At 44.4% G+C, this 18963-nt stretch overlaps 1 protein-coding gene across 1 annotated transcript; it reads right to left on the bottom strand.

Annotated features, from left to right (window-relative positions):
* Positions 1 to 1184: 1184 nt before the first annotated feature.
* LOC306904303 (plasminogen-like) lies at positions 1185 to 7988 on the bottom strand. Its single transcript, XM_079474115.1, has 12 exons — positions 7921 to 7988; positions 7738 to 7767; positions 6757 to 6871; positions 6563 to 6681; positions 6330 to 6465; positions 4749 to 4873; positions 4552 to 4666; positions 3746 to 3823; positions 3514 to 3654; positions 1764 to 1870; positions 1501 to 1646; positions 1185 to 1417 (listed from the first exon to the last, which is right to left on the bottom strand). Exons 1-12 carry the CDS (start codon positions 7967 to 7969, stop codon positions 1256 to 1258), a joined length of 1323 nt encoding a protein of 440 aa, XP_079330241.1. The 5' UTR covers positions 7970 to 7988; the 3' UTR covers positions 1185 to 1255.
* Positions 7989 to 18963: the final 10975 nt, after the last annotated feature.

Genomic DNA, 18963 nt, shown 5'->3' with positions numbered 1-18963 from the left:
TCGATTTGGATAAAAGCGTCTCCCAAATGCGTAAATGTAAATGTAAAAATGTACTTACTTTTCAAGTCAGTTATTATTTAATAAAGGACATGGACTGTGTTACTATACGTTTGTCAACCAATATGTGACAAGTTCAGATGCAAAACCCTCCAAGTACCATATGATGTTTTTCTTCTAAAATGGCTATTTTTATCAGGCTCTGATGTTTATATTAAAGGTTATTTCACTTTAATGACGAAGAGCACATATTCATTGCAACTGAAGTGAAATCACTGAACGTATGGGGTTCAGTATTGAACACATTATTATCGTTTTTGATCACATGATTTGTCAGAAGTTGACATATTTTTAACTAGCTGTTTACATCACATTAAGCTTCTAATGCATAATAATAGTTTTGCAAATTCTAAGCATATTTTGTATTTCCTTATATATATAATGTTATTCCCATAGTTGTGTTTGAGTTATTCCATTTTGGTGAGTTTACTATCACTCTAAAATGAATAAAAAATTTTTTATGAGTTAGTTGCCTTATATTTGAACGGTAGTCCAGTATATTATGCAGTGTATCATGTAGTTTATTACACCTTTTATATTACAAATGACTATTGTAACCTCCAGACCAAAAGAAAATATTTTTGTGTTTACCGATTCAAAGAAGACAATGCTAAATAAATCAAAACAATACTGCATGGCCCCCAAAAGCTTGTGTTTGCACTTTGGTTACACAACAATGTACCTTTATTTTTTAAGTTAATCAAATTAATTGGGGTTTTTCACAAGATAAACGATGAGCACATTTGTTTTAAACTTGCTAGTGATCCCCCATGCGAAACCTGTACCTTTACTGTAATCACCACCTGTACTTCGAGTGCATTCCCTTAGGAAAAATGGAGGTATCAAAATGTGTGTCATTAATCTTAGAAGGTACTTGATCTGCGGTTATGGGTCACCATAACTGACAAATAGGACACTTTCACGTTATCTCCATGAACGATCCATTTTTATATATACAAGAAAGTTTGAATTGTTTACTTGTGAAGACAAATGCTATTCTTGTTTCATGGTGGAGTTTACACAAGATGTTTGGAGTCTTTTAAAACTTCTTGTACAACGGACATTACCGAAGCTTATCTGGCACATGCGAACCTTGACGTGTGCATATTTAAGCATATACAATATGAGAAGGTTCATAAACACTTTATTTTAGTTGTACATTTAAATTCCACAGTACAGCATTTGTGTTAAATATGAATCAGTTTTCTGTCAGGGTTTTTTCAATCCAGCTGACAAACTTAGAGACGCGGACGTACACTCCAGGTTTCATGGCTTGAGCACAATCGTCACCCCATGATGTCACTCCTTGAAGAACAAACTCGTTCTGTGCTTTGCAGACGAGAGGTCCGCCGCTGTCACCCTAAATTTGTGAGAACAAAATGCACATGAGGCGTAACATTGCACCGCATTTGTAGGATATAGAATTTAGTGCATGTTTCTGACCTGACAGCTGTCTGTTCCACCATCTTTGTGTCCAGCGCACATCTCGTGATCCTTTATGCGGCCATTCAAAAACGACGGATTGTTACAGATTTTATTCTCAATTATTGGTATGCCGGCTTCTTTCAGGTAACCCTCTCCACCAGTTCCTGAAGAACAGAAAAGCTTGAAACTACAATATAATTATTTAAGTAAACTGAAATATAAATGTGTTTAAATCAAATGTGTGTAGGTAAAGAATCTGTTTGGCTTGTAAAATCACATACCCCTTGTGTCTCCCCAGCCGGTCACAAAGCATTCAGTGTCATCTGGTACAATGTAGTCCTTTTCAGGCAGACACGCAAGTGATACCTGATCATTTATTACTGCAGGCCTAAAATGAGACACACTTTATTGTGAGTTTGCCTTCATGATGTCATTAAAAAACCACTTGCGGCCAGTGTAGACACAGTGTTCTGCTCTGAATTTGGCAAAAGTAGTCAATGGGGGTCAAAATCTGTCTGGTTATAAGCATTCTTCCAAATATCTGTCTCTGTGGTCATCAGAACAAAGAAATGTATGAACGTTTATGAATCGAATGTGAGTAAATGATGACAGAACAGAGTATCCCTCTAAGCTTGACTTAGAGAAACTATTTTATCATCCAATAGATGACATTTGACAGGTACAGTAGCTCACCGGTGTCTCACTTTTATCAATGTCCGTTTTAATTTGCAATGACTACACTAATGATACTATTGTGTAATTTTTCACACATATTCCATATATTTTACATGCACTGGGCACTATTATTCACCACAGTTATTATACACCGAAGTAATACCTAACAAACATAGGTGCATCACTGGGATAATCTGAAATCATACTGATGAATCTGATGAATTAATACACATGGGTTTATTGGAATGTTTCAATGATTTAATGTTACAATTCATATATTTGATCTGTCGGGATTCTCGAGTGGTGAGACAAGGACAGAGGACCTAGGTGCAGACAGTGGGTAGGGGGTTAACATATATTTAATCATAAATAATAAAACGAAGACCCACGTGGGGGTAACATAACAAAACATGAGAATATAATAACATGACAGGACTAAACTAACTACACTTAAACAAGACTTAAATAAACTCTTGACATAAACTACAAATAACTACACTAACAAGACATGAACTCACCAACCAAATCACAATGTACCAGCTCAAGACAGAAGACACAAGGGCATTAAATAAGGGGAATAATCAAAACGGGGACAGGTGCCGGGCATGAACTAATTAACAAGCAATAACGAGGTAACGATGGGAACAGAGACAAGACCGGAGAGAGCATATGGAACACCATAAGGGCCATAAATGCCTCTCTCCACACAAAACATGAGATTCTGTCATGATCCTGCCACTAAACCAAGAGAAACATGACATGATGCGGCAGAATCATGACATGATCAATGATTGTTCACATAAATGCACTTTATATAACTTTAAGATTGTATAAAGCACATTTGAGCACAATGCAACCATGTAAAAGACAGTGATGTTTTAGAGGCCTAAAGTTTGAGACATGCTGTGCTCTCTCTGAAACCTACTATGATTACGCACGTACGCCAAGGTGTGTTTGGTGGTCTTGTATGGTGACCATGCTATATTTGGAGGTCTCGTGTGGTAACCATTGTATGCAAATGTATTTAAAAATGATATACAGGCCAGCGTACCACTATTAGATGCGTACCTTGCTGCTTAGAAACTATTGGGGGCAGACAGAAAGCATTGGGTAATACAAATAAGAGATAACAGGAATTTTCCTGATTGGTCTCAGAGAGAGTCACCTGACAAAAGTTTGACTATAAATATATGACGGAAAACACTGGGTTTTCTGATGCTTCTGGAACATCGCACTTTGTTTGGCTCGAACTCTTTGACACCTGGACCTTCTTTGTCTGAGACAATTTTTGAACTGCAAGATAAATATTCCACTTCATTACTGACATCAACAACAGATAACAGTGAACTCTCTTACCTGTCTAGCTTGAGAAGTGCAATGTCAGCTCCAGACGGTTCCATAACCATTTTAAAACCTTCTCGTTCCTGTTTGGAGGATTCAGACCCATATTGTGTGTGGATTCCAAGTAAGACTTTGTAAACAGATGGACTCGAAGACCTGTGTAATTTTTGGTAAACATTTTTTTTTTATTTTTGCCTTTATATAATCTCAAATAGCAAAATTATATTTTTTTTAAATGGCCACTTACAGCTTAAGGCAATGGGCTGCGGTGAGGACCCACTGTGGATGAATCAGAGTTCCACCACAGAAGTGAGATTTCATAGGACTATGACAGAAAACAGTTAAGTGGTCAAATCTTTCCTCTAGCTGAAAGTCACTGGTGTAGTTTACAGGAAGTAATAAACACCTTACAATTTAACGAATGTAATTTCCGCTACACATCCGCAAAGAATAGAGTTCCTGTAGATTATTTCTGATAACAAGCAAAATAAATACTTAGCTAAACTTGCCTCGCCAATATTTTGAATTTAGACTCTGATACCAAATTCAACTGCTAGATGTCAATGTCCCATACGGAGGTTACGCAACCTATTTAACAAATTATTTGTTTAATAAAATTGACACAACAAAATTCAATAAATTATTATTATTATTATTAACAAAAATATATAATAATATATAATATTAAATTAATATAGACTGGACCAATCAACAAACACAGACCGAAAGCTAACTTCAGGACAGGAGCGTGTGTCCGATGAAACCATCTACTTGTAGATCCCTATTTAATGTCACAATATACATTTTATGAAAACCAAAAAAACTGCAGTAATACCATGTATTTCACAAAATGAATTCAATAAAATTTTAAGGCCTATGGATACAAAAATTCAGAAATTCAGGTACTTGACTAAATAAATGAACAGTCGTCAGATTACTGGATTAAATACATTTTCTAAACAGTCTAGAACCAGAGATGTTGTTTGTAGCATGTTTTGTAAATTATTATGTAACAGTATTAAGCACAGAGACACAAGAGTGAAATGTATGTACCCTATTCTAAGACTGATCTGCCAAGGCCAGGAGTGTGGTTCAGAAACACATCCCCCAACAATACGCCACCGGCAACTTTTAGGTTCTCTTGCTGGCTGTCCACATTTCAGATCACCTGATTGGACAGAAATAGTCATATATTAAATACTGTTGTCAAATCTTGTTTCGAATGTTATTTTATTTCCTTTAATACAGACCAGATTTGGATTGGTCATCACATTTGGGCACATCGCAGTATCCCCACCGGGTCTCAGGGTCTGTGGTGTAACACCAGGGTGTTCTGTCTTTAACAGGGTTCCTGCAGTAGTTCTCTTCAAGACCTCTGGAATAAGATGATTTAAAACAATTAAATCAAAAAGTTAGTGATGATGAGCGTCAGCTGCGCGTTGCACCAGTCTCGCATCTCTCACGGAGGAGCTTCGGAAGCATAAAAGGACAAGCGACAGGAGAGTATGACGAGAGAGGACCAGGCCTGGGCATTATGTGTTGTTGAACTGTTTGTATGGCAGCTGCCGGCATTTTAAGTTTGTTTGTTTGTGTAATTAAATGTTGTCACGTTCCCGTCTCCTTCCTTTTATGGATCTTTGTTACAGTTAATAATCGGTTAATAATCACTATACGCTATTTTTTTTACTTGCGGATTCAACTTTACACGACTAATTTGGAAATGTCCTTTTCAATACTTCATTTATTTAATTACTTTGACATTGATCTCGGACATTGCGAAGCAGGGGTTGACATGCGTGTGATGTGATGATGCACGTTAAGGCTACAAAACGGAGCTAACAGTCTGTCGCTGGAAAAAACGCGTTGTGTTGTACTATTTTCAAAGTCTTCTTTAGTTTTGCCATATTATGCAAATACTGATTTTGAAATCCAGTATTTATCCACTAGCATAAATTGGTTTGACGTTCGATAGTCTGAATTTAGGGACCGTCTCCAAAGTTACAAAGACTACACATTAATATGCACGTTTCTATCTTCAATAGCATTTAAAGGAATGACTTTGTCACAAAACCAGCTGTACAGTGTTCATATGGGTGTCATTACTTCAATCCACTGTATTTCGTTTGCCCATGATAATATGTACGTTTTGTGTCATCACATTTAGAGAACTATTGATGTGTTTTTCTAGAGACACGTGTTACTTTGGAATAAAAGTTTGAATTACATTTTTAACTAAATTGTTCTCTTACTCTTAGTTTAATGTTTTTTTGTCTTTCAGTTTTTATTTATTTAACTGTGTTAATTGATTTATTATTTTTATTTATTATAAAGTTTTGTTAATCTAAATTTAACTATGACAAGGATCCCCACAAGGTTTGCTTGGGGCCCCAAGACGTGTAGGATCGGTACTGAGTAGAAGTGAAGGAGAATGTTTCGCTAAGTCGTCAAGGCTTATTCAGAAAGTAGCTTGTCGCTAGTCGCTTTTTTGAAAAATAAGTCTCTAAAGGGGTTTGAAAAATATAGTGACATGTTGGCTACACTGGCTGACTGTACTTTATCTCTTACGAAGCATGCTCTTGTGAATGCCCGTTAGATTTCCTCTCGTGCATGCATTGGAGACGAAACTATTTTAACAGTGTCTTTTTAATTTTTTGCGCTTTGAGTGTACATTTTGTTGCTGTTAATGAGTCGATCAGAAAGCTCATGGACCCCCATCAAAATCTTAATTTGTGTGCCGAAGTCGAAGGTCTTGCAGTTGTGGAACGACTTAAGGGAGAGTAACTCAAGACAGAATGTTCATTCTTTGGTGAACTAAACCCTTTAATGCTTACTTGAATGGATGTTTCTCTGGAGTTATCCAATGCCTGTGAGGAGTTTGAGATGCCCATTTCTGACAAGTTTTCCCTGTTCTGGTCACAGAAATAGTTCCCCTGTAAGAGCTTCCATCTCCAGTCATACAGGTGGGATCTGTTATTATTGTAGTTCATACAAGAAAAAGATGATCAATAATTGATGTGCTGAATATTTCACTAAGGGATCTCAAGCTGACAGAAGTGAATCTTACTGCATTGAGGAATAGAGCAGTACTCCCAGCGTTTGGATGGATCTGGGGTATAGCACCAGGGTCTGGGGTCTCCATCAGGGTTCCTGCAATAGTTCTCCTCCAAGTTCTTCTCAGGGTACCTACAAAACAAACATTTAGTGTACGTGGAAAATATTTCATTTCAATAGTTCAGTAAGTAAGTGATAGTTTCTCACAATAATGGTTTGAACGCATTTTGTGTATCAAAGTCCCAGCGTTGGCAGGTGTGTCCACTCTCAGTGATGGAGATCTTGCCTCTGTAGTCTTCTCCTCTGCTGTACATACAATCTTCTGCATGTATACAAGAGCAGATTCAAGAGTATGAGATGTGAGCGAGTCAATGTGAGTCTTATTTTTTGTATATACTAGTTGCATGTTTAACTTTATTGTTGTTTACAACACTAATTTAGATATTCTGTGACGACAAATAAATAACAACACACAATAACAATGTGTTTGAAATGGAGACCTTTGATTGAACAGTTAAGAAAAAGAAAAAAAATATTTACCCGAATTCCCATATTTGCATTATTCCATCATTTTGATGATTTTTCTTCTTTTTTAAATGTAGAATATTGTATAAAAATGTAAATAAGTGAGTAAGTGACTGTAAATGTTTCAATCAGTGGTTTACAGAGACCATTGCAATTTTGAAATGACTAGTGTAAGCGATACATTTTATTTAGTCAAGATCAAAAGAAAAATATATATATATTAGTTTGTAAGTCATTGACGTCGCTTTGGATAAAAGCGTCTGCTACATGACTAAATGTAAATGTAAAAATTAGTGCATGGTCGCAAAAAGCTTATGTTTTAGCTTATGTTTTTGGTCAAATAAAAGCCTAATATGTCTTAAAATATGTACTCCACATCTTATCAGTGTTTTTTAAACAGAACTTTTTCCAGATGTTATAAGTTCTTTATGGGTCATTTCTGCCAAAGCCTGTTCTTCTATAGCATTGTTTACATCATTTATTTACTTATGTTGATTCAGGAAATTGTCTGGATATATGAGTGGTTGCTGCAATGTGCCTTAAATATTACCATAAACTCTTTTTATTAAATGTAAATGAAGTATTGAATGTTAAGAAATTAAAATCATGTGAATGGACATACTGTAAATTCGTTCAGTAAGACTTCATCAAACATCATGTTACCTGTACTTTCAGTGTAGTCCATTAGGAAAACTGGAGGGAACATAATTCATCATATTATTCACATCCAGATAAAATGTGCATCATTAATCATAAAAGTTCATCATATTTCAACCATTTAGTTTACACTCATATGAAAAATAACAGAAAAGGACAAATAATAAAAGAACATTTTAAAAGGCTTACCTGAGAAGAGAAAAAGACAAAATAAAAGACCTGCTTTTTGAACCTGCATGTTGGAGCTTTGACAAGTATACTGTGCTCAGAGCTTCTGGATGTGATTATAAATCAGTCATCTATCAATCATTATCCAATCAAAGACATTAAATGGTCAATAATATATAAATCTTAAATTGGTATTGGTCTAGTATTCTCACATTGTGGACGTGCATTTTGTTCATTAAAATTTCAAACCATTGCGAAATAAACAATATTTTGATAATTTTAAGATATTAAAGCCCTTATAGACTATAGTTACTTTTCAGTCAATCATTGTTTAAGCAAGGACGTGAACTGTGCAATGTTTGTTGATCAATATATTGCGGCAGCATTACTGTTACTGATCATGTGATTTATCAGAACTAGACATTTGTGTCTTACGTCACATTAAGGTATTTCTTCAATTATGCTAAACAAGTAAAAGTAAAGTGAATCTAAGGGCCTTTAACAAGATTAAAGAAGTGGACTAGGTATGATTTAACAGTAATAGTTTCACATACTTTGAGTTGTTATGTGCACAAAGATCATTAATGGCTGAGTTTTGTTTCAGTTTTGTGAAAACAGAAACCAGCTCAGCAAACAGACCCTCTGGCCAAACCTTAGACCGTGTGCCCTGATGTCCAGCATCATCAAGAATACAAGCAGAGCAACGGGCAACTTCAGGTGAAAGAATCTGTCAATAACAACAACAATCTCTATATCATTTATATGTTGTAATGTATGAATAAAATGAAGATAACCTTTTAAAATGGGCATATCATACACTACTTTCTTTTCAAGTCATTCATTCATTCATTCATTTTCTTCCGCTTATCCGGGGCCGGGTCGCGGGGGCAGCAGTCTAAGCAGAGATGCCCAGACATCCCTCACCCTAGACACTTCCTCCAGCTCTTCCGGGGGGACACCGAGGCGTTCCCAGGCCAGCCGGGAGACATAGTCCCACCAGCGTGTCCTAGGTCTTCCCCGGGGTCTCCTCCCGGTCGGACGGGCCTGGAGCACCTTCCGGGGAAGGCGCCCAGTAGGCATCCGTAACAGATGCCCAAGCCACCTCAGCTGACCCCTCTCGATGTGGAGGAGCAGCGGCTCTACTCCGAGCTCCTCCCGGGTGACCGAGCTTCTCACCCTATCTCTAAGGGATCGCCCAGCCACCCTGCGGAGGAAGCTCATTTCAGCCGCCTGTATCCGGGATCTTGTCCTTTCGGTCATGACCCAAAGCTCATGACCATAGGTGAGAGTAGGAACATAGATTGACCGGTAAATTGAGAGCTTCGCCTTGCGGCTCAGCTCTTTCTTCACCACGACGGACCGGTACATCGACCGCATTACTGCAGAAGCTGCACCGATCCGTCTGTCAATCTCCCGTTCCATCCTTCCCTCACTCGTGAACAAGACCCCGAGATACTTAAACTCCTCCACTTGAGGAAGGAACTCTCCACCAACCTGAAGTGGGCAAGCCACCCTTTTCCGACTGAGGACCATGGCCTCGGATTTGGAGGTACTGATTTTCATGCCAGCCGCTTCACACTCTGCTGTAAACCGTCCCAGTGCATGCTGAAGGTCCTGGTTTGAAGGGGCCAACACGACAACATCATCCGCAAATAGCAGAGACGAGATCGTGTGGTCCCCAAACCTGACACCCTCCGGCCCCTGGCTGCGCCTAGAAATTCTGTCCATAAAAATTACGAACAGAACCGGTGACAAAGGGCAGCCCTGCCGGAGTCCGACATGCACTGGGAACAAGTCCGACTTACTGCCGGCAATGCGAACCAAGCTCCTGCTTCGGCCGTACAGGGACCTGACAGCCCTTAGTAAAGGACCACAGACCCCATACTCCCGAAGCACCCTCCACAGGATGCCACGAGGGACACAGTCGAATGCCTTCTCCAAATCCACAAAACACATGTGGATTGGTTGAGCAAACTCCCATGAACCCTCCAGCACCCTGTAGAGGGTGTAGAGCTGGTCCAGCGTTCCACGGCCTGGACGAAAACCACACTGTTCCTCCTGAATCCGAGGTTCTACTATCGGCCGTATTCTCCTCTCCAGTACCCTGGCATAGACTTTCCCGGGAAGGCTGAGAAGTGTGATCCCCCTGTAGTTGGAACACACCCTCCGGTCCCCCTTCTTAAAAAGAGGGACCACCACCCCGGTCTGCCATCCCAGAGGCACTGTCCCCGACCGCCACGCGATGCTGCAGAGGCGTGTCAACCAAGACAGCCCCACAACATCCAGAGACTTGAGGTACTCAGGGCGAATCTCATCCACCCCCGGTGCCTTGCCACTGAAGAGTTTCTTGACTACCTCAGTGACTTCGGCTTGGGTGATGGACGAGTCCACCTCTGAGCCCTCAACCTCTGCTTCCTCAATGGAGGACGTGACGGTGGGATTGAGGAGATCCTCGAAGTACTCCTTCCACCGTCCGACGACATCCCCAGTTGAGGTCAACAGCCTCCCACCTCCACTGTAAACAGCGTTGGTAGGGCACTGTTTCCCTCTCCTGAGGCGTCGGACGGTTTGCCAGAATCTCTTCGAGGCCAGTCGATAGTCCTTCTCCATGGCCTCACCAAACTCCTCCCAGGCCCGAGTTTTTGCCTCCACAACCACCCGGGCAGCAGTCCGCTTGGCCTGCCGGTAACTGTCAGCTGCCTCAGGAGTCCCACAAGCCAACCAGGCCCGATAAGACTCCTTCTTCAGCTTGACGGTTTCCCTTACTTCCGGTGTCCACCACCGGGTTCGGGGATTCCCGCCTCGACAGGCACCGGAGACCTTACGGCCACAACTCCGAGTGGCCGCTTCGACAATGGAGGCGGAGAACATGGTCCACTCGGACTCAATGTCTCCAGCCTCCCTCGGGATCTGGTTGAAGCTCTGTCGGAGGTGGGAGTTAAAGATCTCTCTGACAGGAGACTCGGCCAGGCGTTCCCAGCAGACCCTTACTGTACGTTTGGGTCTGCCGAGTCTGTCCAGCTTCCTCTCCTGCCATCGGATCCAACTCACCACCAGGTGGTGATCAGTTGACAGCTCCGCCCCTCTCTTAACCCGAGTGTCCAAAACATATGGTCGCAGGTCAGATGAAACGACCACAAAGTCGATCATCGACCTGCGGCCTAGGGTGTCCTGGTGCCACGTGTACTGATGGACACCCTTATGCTTGAACATGGTGTTCGTTATAGACAAACTGTGGCTAGCACAGAAGTCCAATAACTGAACACCGCTCGGGTTCATTTCAAGTCAGTTATTATTTAATAAAGGACATGGACTGTGTTACTATACGTTTGTCAACCAATATGTGACGAGTTCAGATGCAAAACCCTCCAAGTACCATATGATATTTTTATTCTAAAATGGCTATTTTTATCAGGCTCTGATGTTTATATTAAAGGTTATTTCACTTTAATGACGAAGAGCACATATTCATTGCAATTGAAGTGAAATCACTGAACCTATGGGTTTCAGTATTGAACACATTATTATCGTTTTTGATCACATGATTTGTCAGAAGTGGACATTTTTTATCTAGCTGGTTACATCACATTAAGCTGTTAATGCTGTGGAACACAAAATAAGATATTTTGAGAAATGTCTCAGATGTTTTGATCAATGTTGTTTGGGTGCCAGTGTTTTTCAAAATATTTTCTTTGGTGTGCAGAAGAAAGTAAGTCATACGGGTTTGGATTGACATGATGGCTAGTCGATGAAACAAATGTTCATGTGTCTTGAATTAATGTTCCCACAGTATTATTTTCCCCATTCAAGTGTGTAATATACTTGCATGTTGTCATTCATCATCTAATGTGAAGGTGATAGATCAATGACGTCATAGATGATGTCTGAAGCCTCGCTTGTCCCTGAGTGGTTCAGTAAGCGGTCCGAATCTTGCCGCAACATTTTGACAGCTATAAACCAAGTGACACAAGCACATTCACTGTCCTCTGCCCTGTTAAACCCAGACACTTTCCAGTTGTAGAAGAATAATATTGCCCCTTCTGCCTATTATGACCAAATCATTTATTTACTCACATTTGATAGCCCCATTCATTTCAAGCTAATACGTTTATTACACAGTTATGTAATACAGTCATTATATACCATCAGAAAATACACATTATATTCATACAAATAGATCAGAAAATACACATTATATTCATATAAATAGATTAGTCCGTGTTGAAATTCTGTGTTTTTTTTCTTCACTGGTATTGCTAAGCCTTAACTGGCACAAAATACAGTGCATCTCAGACTGCATCTGCAATCTATCTGCTTGTTTTACACTCTTTGGCTACCAGATGAAGCCTCGAGAAATGAACCACTACTTATTTCTCGCTAGAAATGCAACTTTTGCTAGAGTTATTGAAAGTGAAAATTTCAACTTCAAAAGGTGCTGAAAAATGTTGAAAAATGAAAAATATTACTGATGTCTAATAAAAAGATTTGATCGGTCTGTCCAAAAAACGTATCATATTTGCAGCGTCATAATCGGTTTTCGCACGTGATAGGTCGCATTCCAAAACGCGTCTTGTGTCCTTGAAAGGTGGCGTGTAAGTCACCAGGTGAACGGTTGTCTTAGCAAAAGGAAAAATGTGTTGTTTTTATTGCAGCATTCATTACTTATGTATGATTTAAACTGCGAAATTTAACGAAAACAGCTGTTAATCTCCCTCCAGAACTTGCACTACAAAGTATCTGCCCTTTTAAGTGCGTGGGGCACATGAGTGCGATTGCAATTCACCTGAAGATGCCATAATAGCATTCAGTTTTTTGTACAGATTAACTGATTATTTTTAAAAGACGCCAATTTAACAACACAAGGGTCAGGGATTACTTTTGTGATTAAAATATTAGCGTTTTTGGCTCTCGTTGATTTGAGTTTTATTTAACCAAATATATTCATAAATATCTTCTTGAAAAAACAATGCCACCCACATCTTTGATGGACTGGGGGTGAGTAAATTAACAGTGTTTTTATATTTGGGTAAACTAATGCATCAAGGGATATTATATACAATTAAAAAGACAATATCCCTTTTAAATATCCTAAAAAGGCACATGCAATATCTGAGTGCACGTTTTAATATATGATCTAAAAGTAACAGCAACAAAAACAGTATAAAAGAAACAAAATTCAATAAATACAAAATTACAGAAGTAATGAGGATACGGTAAAAAAAAGCTGGCCCACATCCCATTTATACTTTTAGAATCTGGCCCTCAAGGAAAAGTAGTTCCCTATCGATACTTCACTCGTACTGCGTAGCAGGACGCTATGGGGAAAACTCCTTTTTCTCCGATGACTGAAGCAATTCAAAAGCGCAGTGAAAACTGCACGGTGATTGGTTGGAAAAAAGCAGAGCTTTGAACCAATCGTAGCGGAGCTGCCGGACCAATGGCGATGGCACCCGCCAAAATGGGCGGGGCTTATGGCTATATAAGCAGACACATCGCCGTAGGGTCTTCAGATCTCTTCTCCTTCAGCGACGACTCGTCTTCGCTTCCCGAGACTGACTGCTTCGCCGTCGAGAGAGCACCTGCAGCGGATTCGACCTCCTGCTCAGCGCCTTCGCTTCAGCGGATTCGTCAGCGGCTTCGCTCCGGCGGATTCTGTGGGCGGCTTCGCGAGCGAACGGTTCTCGCTTCAGCACGGTCTTTTCCCTGCCGCTATCCGGCGACGCTGAAAGAGCATATTTTCACACACACTTTCTTTTCAGAGAGTGTTAGAGCAAATTTCCTGCAGCATTCACGTGCAGTTTTCACTGCGCTACAATGCCGCGCCGTACCTGTCGCTCGTGTGGGGTTTTCCTACACGCCGCTGACGGGCACGAGGAGTGCGTCTCATGTCTGGGTCTCTCCCACGCAGAGGACGCGCTCAAAGAGACGGAATGCTCTCACTGCGAGAGTATGAGTCTCTCCTCTCTGCGCTCGCGGATAGCTTTCTTTTCAGAGAGCGACTCCGCCCCTCCCCCCCCGCCTCTGTGCGCACAGGACACTGTGCGAGCGAAGCAGCGGGGTAGAGGAGCAAAGCGCTCGGGGAAGCGCGAGCTCATGCCGGCTCGCCGTGCCTCGCCTTCCCCGCAGAGAGATGTTTCCCCGTTCTGTTTCACCCGAACAGATCAGCGTCCACTGGCGGCCGCCTGTGACATGATCTCGTTCGGTGGAAACGAACCGGAGGATGACGACGCCATGTCGTTAGCGGCTTCAGACGGCGAGGAGTTAGCGGGCTCGTTGGTTGACCCCGCCCCCTTGCCGTCTCCAGAACCCGGCGGACACGCCCCCAGTGCGGACTCCGAGCTCTTCCGGGTCCTCACGAAGGCGGTTAACGAGCTGGGTTTAGAGTGGTCTCCCCCAGAGGAACCCACTCGCAGCCACCTGGACGAGTGGTTCTTGCCGGGGCGCCGTCAGGCTCCTCGTCAAAGAAACGCACCGCTCTTCCTGGAGGTTCACGGCGAACTCACGAAGTCGTGGCGCGCCCCCTATTCGGCCCGTCTTCGACCTTCCTCCTCTGCGCTCACCTCCGTGGACGGCGCAGAGGAAAAAGGGTACGAGAAGCTACCCCCCCTCGATGAGTCTGTGGCCGCACATCTGTGTCCGCCCGCCGCCATCGGATGGAGGGCTAAAGCGCCTCATCCTTCAAAGCCGTGCAGAACCACCTCGGCCCTCGCTGGACGCGCATACTCGTCCTCAGGCCAGGCGGCTTCAGCGCTTCACTCCATGGCAGTGCTCCAGGTCTACCAGGCGAAGCTCCTCCAAGGCATGGATGAGTCCGACCCTGACCCTGCGCTCTTCAGAGAGCTACGGAGCGCGATGGATCTTGCTCTACGCGCCGCCAAGGCCACGGCCCAGGCGATAGGCAGATCCATGGCCAGTTTAGTGGTGCTCGAGCGTCATCTATGGCTGACGCTGATGGAGATCAAGGATGCGGATAAGGTCCCCTTCCTGGATGCTCCTATTTCCACGACCGGCCTCTTCGGACCGGCGGTGGAGGGTTTCGCAGAACGCTTCACGGCAGCGCAGAAATCTTCGCAGGCCATGAGGCACTTTCTGCCTAAGAGACCCGGATCTCGGCCGGCGCCGACCCCAAGGAAGAGGAAGGCTACAGGGCCCGCTCCAGCCGGCCCTCCTTCTAAGACTGCTCTCATGTCTGCCAGGTCACCCCGTTCAGTTCCGGGTGCCGGCAAAAATGTTTTGTTAAAATGCAATGTTGTAAGTGCGGGGCCTTTTCTAACGCCCACACCACATTCTGCAAAATGTTTAATAAAACACAAACTTTGTCATAAAAAAGAGCAAACTTCCTCTTCCATTGTTCCTGGGAGTCAAGCCCCCAAAAGGCGGCGTATCTCCTCTTTACACCCAAACCCTTGCCGCCCGGGCCAAGGCCTGGAGAGCCATCCCCGGGGTGTCAGACTGGGTTCTGGAAATAATATCCCAAGGATATTCACTCCAGTTTGCTCGTCGACCCCCGCGCTTTCGCAGGGTCGTCCCCACCCGAGTGCAGGACTCAAATTCTCACGTTCTGCGCACGGAGTTGAGGAATTTACTGGGAAAAAGAGCCATAGAAATGGTTCCCCCAGACCAAATCGAGTCAGGCTTCTACAGCCGGTACTTTCTAGTACCAAAGAAGGACGGCGGCTTCCGCCCCATCCTCGATCTCAGGCATCTGAATCACGCCCTTATGAAACGGCGCTTCAGGATGCTCACGATGAAGCAGATCCTCTCGCAAATACGCCCAGAGGACTGGTTCTTCTCCCTGGACCTGGAAGATGCTTACTTCCACATTCAGATAGCCCCTCGTCACAGACGATTCTTGAGATTCGCCTACGAGGGAATTGCTTATCAATACACGGTCCTTCCATTCGGACTTTCTCTAGCTCCCCGCACTTTCACGGAGTGCATGGACGCGGCTCTTTCCCCTCTCAGACAGAAGGGAATCCGCATTCTGAATTTCCTCGACGACTGGCTTGTTCTAGCCCAGTCGGAGGACGAGCTAAAGTCTCACAGATCCCTCCTCCTCAGCCACCTGGAGTGCCTGGGACTCAGGATCAATCTTGCCAAGAGCGCACTGTCACCCAGCCAAAACATTTTGTTCCTGGGAACAGTCTTCGACTCAAAACGCATGACCGCCAGAATTTCTCCAGACCGAGCTCTGGTCATTCGACGGCTTGCGGCCTCATTCACACCCGGGGTTTCACGCCCCCTCAGGGTTTTTCAGAAAATGCTAGGTCTTATGGCCTCTGCATCTCAGGTACTGAGTCTGGGCATCCTCCGGATGCGACCCCTCCAGTACTGGCTGAAGCCCAGAGTTCCTCCACACGCTTGGCGTCTTGGTCGACTGCGTGTTGTGGTGAATCAAGCCTGCGTAACCGCCCTAGCCTCGTGGAAAGATCCCCTTTGGCTAGAGCAGGGTATGCCCATGGGCTCCACATCCAGCCGGAAAGTGGTCACGACAGACGCCTCCAACACGGGTTGGGGCGCTCTGTGCGATGGCAAACCGGCCTTCGGCCTCTGGTCGAACCAGGAAGGAAGCCTCCATATCAACTACCTGGAAATGCAGGCAGTATGGTTGGCCCTCCGCTACTTCCTACCGGTGCTAAAAGATCGTCACGTCCTAGTCCGATCAGACAGCATGACGGTAGTATCTTACATAAATCACCAGGGAGGCCTCTCCTCAAGACGCCTTTTTTCCCTAGTTTCTCACCTCTTGGAATGGGCCCAGTCCAATCTGCGCTCACTGAGGGCAACTCATCTTCCAGGCAAACTGAACCGGGGAGCAGATATGCTATCTCGGAGCAATGTTCCTTCAGACGAATGGACGCTCCACCCCATGTCGGTTCAGCAAATCTGGAAACTCTTCGGCAAGGCGGAAGTCGATCTTTTCGCCTCAGAAGACAATACTCATTGCCCGACGTACTTCTCGAAGGGCAAGGACGCCTTGGCCCACGCTTGGCCCAACCGGCTCCTCTATGCTTTTCCCCCGATCGCGCTCTTGCAGCAGACGATCAGGAGAATCAGGGATCAAGCTCACCGAGTGCTTTTGGTAGCCCCTCTGTGGACGAACCAGCCTTGGGTCGCAGATCTCTCCCAGCTGCTAATAGCAGCCCAGTGGCCCATTCCCCTGAGGCGGGACCTCCTCTCTCAGGCAGGGAACACGATATGGCACCCCCAGCCAGAGCTGTGGGCTCTGCACCTTTGGCCTCTCGACGGGAGCCTACGGACCTCCCAGAGAGCGTACTGAACACCATATCACAAGCTAGAGCTCCGTCTACTAGACGCCTCTACGCCCTCAAATGGTCTGTCTTCGCCTCCTGGTGTACAACACGCGGCGCTGACCCAGTGTCCTGTGACGTATCACTGATACTGTCATTTTTACAAGAGTTGTTGGATAACGGCCGTGCCCCTTCCACACTCAAGGTCTATGTGGCGGCTATTTCAGCCTCACATACCCACATCGGAGGACAAGGAGTGGGCAAGAACGATCTTGTCGTTCGTTTCCTGAAGGGCTCCAGGCGGCTACACCCCCCTCGCCCTCTTACAGTTCCCTCTTGGGATCTGCCCACGGTCCTGAGGGCTCTAAAGGGTCCTCCCTTTGAGCCGCTGCTATCTGCGGACCTCCGTCCCTTGACGCTCAAGACCGCTCTGCTTCTCGCTTTAGCATCGGTGAAGCGTGTGAGTGACTTACAGGCTCTCTCTGTGAGCTCATCCTGTCTGGAATTTGGGCCTAGCGACGCCAGAGTCGTTCTCAAACCAAGACATGGCTATGTACCTAAGGTGCTCTCTACTCCGTTCAGAGCACAGGTTATTTCGCTCTCTGCTCTCCCCTCCTCAGAGCGGGATCCAGAGCTTAGTCTGCTCTGCCCAGTCAGAGCGTTAAGAATATACTTTGAGCGCTCCGCCCTATTCAGACGGTCGGAACAGCTCTTTGTGTGCTTCGGCGACCGCACCAAAGGGTCCTCGGTCTCGAAACATGGACTATCGAAGTGGATAGTTGAGGCTATATCGCTGGCTTACTCTTCCTTGGGCCTTCAATGCCCCACGGGAATTAGAGCCCATTCCACTAGAGGCGTTGCCTCTTCCTGGGCATGGTATAGCGGTGTCTCTATAAAAGATATCTGTGCGGCGGCCTGCTGGGCTTCGCCGTCCACTTTTACAAGGTTTTATAACCTGGACGTACCGGCCCTTCAGGCCCGGGTCCTTTCTGCTTGAATTAGGTCGCTGAGCCATGGCTATGGCCACGCCAGCACTTAATTACTTTGGGACGATAACCGGTCTAGGCCACCTTCTAGCTTGGCCTCTGCCGCTTTCAGGGTTTCCCTGCTTTACGCCGTCTCCGAGCCGAGGCTCCGAGACCATTTATGTTTTTCGTTCCATCTGTAGCACGGCGTGATTATACTGGTTCCCCATAGCGTCCTGCTACGCAGTACGAGTGAAGTATCGATAGGGAACGTACTCGGTTACTTACGTAACCTCGGTTCCCTGAGATACGGGAACGGGTACTGCGTTCCTTGCCGTGCTACGAGCTGCTGTGTCGTCGCTTCAGTCGAAGTAACCTGAAGACCCTACGGCGATGTGTCTGCTTATATAGCCATAAGCCCCGCCCATTTTGGCGGGTGCCATCGCCATTGGTCCGGCAGCTCCGCTACGATTGGTTCAAAGCTCTGCTTTTTTCCAACCAATCACCGTGCAGTTTTCACTGCACTTTTGAATTGCTTCAGTCATCGGAGAAAAAGGAGTTTTCCCCATAGCGTCCTGCTACGCAGTACTCGTTCCCGTATCTCAGGGAACCGAGGTTACGTAAGTAACCGAGTACGATTTTTATACATCTTACATTGGGTTTGGTCTGGTATTCTCACATTGTGGTATTTTTTTAACAACACGTGTAAGTTTCTGCAATACGTTGTTGACCCCTACAGGTACACATCAGGCTTGTGTTTTAGCTCCTCTTTTGTTTACTTTGTATACCAACGATTGCCAAAATATTAAATTTGCTGATGATTCAGGGATTGTGTCTCTCCGCTCTTG

This window comes from Barbatula barbatula (assembly GCF_947034865.1).
Source record: "Barbatula barbatula genome assembly, chromosome: 15".
Lineage (NCBI taxonomy): Eukaryota > Metazoa > Chordata > Actinopteri > Cypriniformes > Nemacheilidae > Barbatula > Barbatula barbatula.
This window is presented reverse-complemented; position numbering and strand designations above follow the sequence as displayed.

What these genes read in the sequence shown, in the direction of transcription:
- LOC306904303 (XM_079474115.1), bottom strand. Translation starts at nt 7,969, where the DNA reads ATGCAGGTTCAAAAAGCAGGTCTTTTATTTTGTCTTTTTCTCTTCTCA. An exon ending in TGATGACCAATCCAAATCTG is followed by an intron (nt 4,667 to 4,748) that starts GTCTGTATTAAA and finishes CTGTCCAATCAG; the next exon opens with GTGATCTGAAATGTGGACAG. An exon ending in GCACTTCTCAAGCTAGACAG is followed by an intron (nt 1,871 to 3,513) that starts GTAAGAGAGTTC and finishes GTCTCATTTTAG; the next exon opens with GCCTGCAGTAATAAATGATC.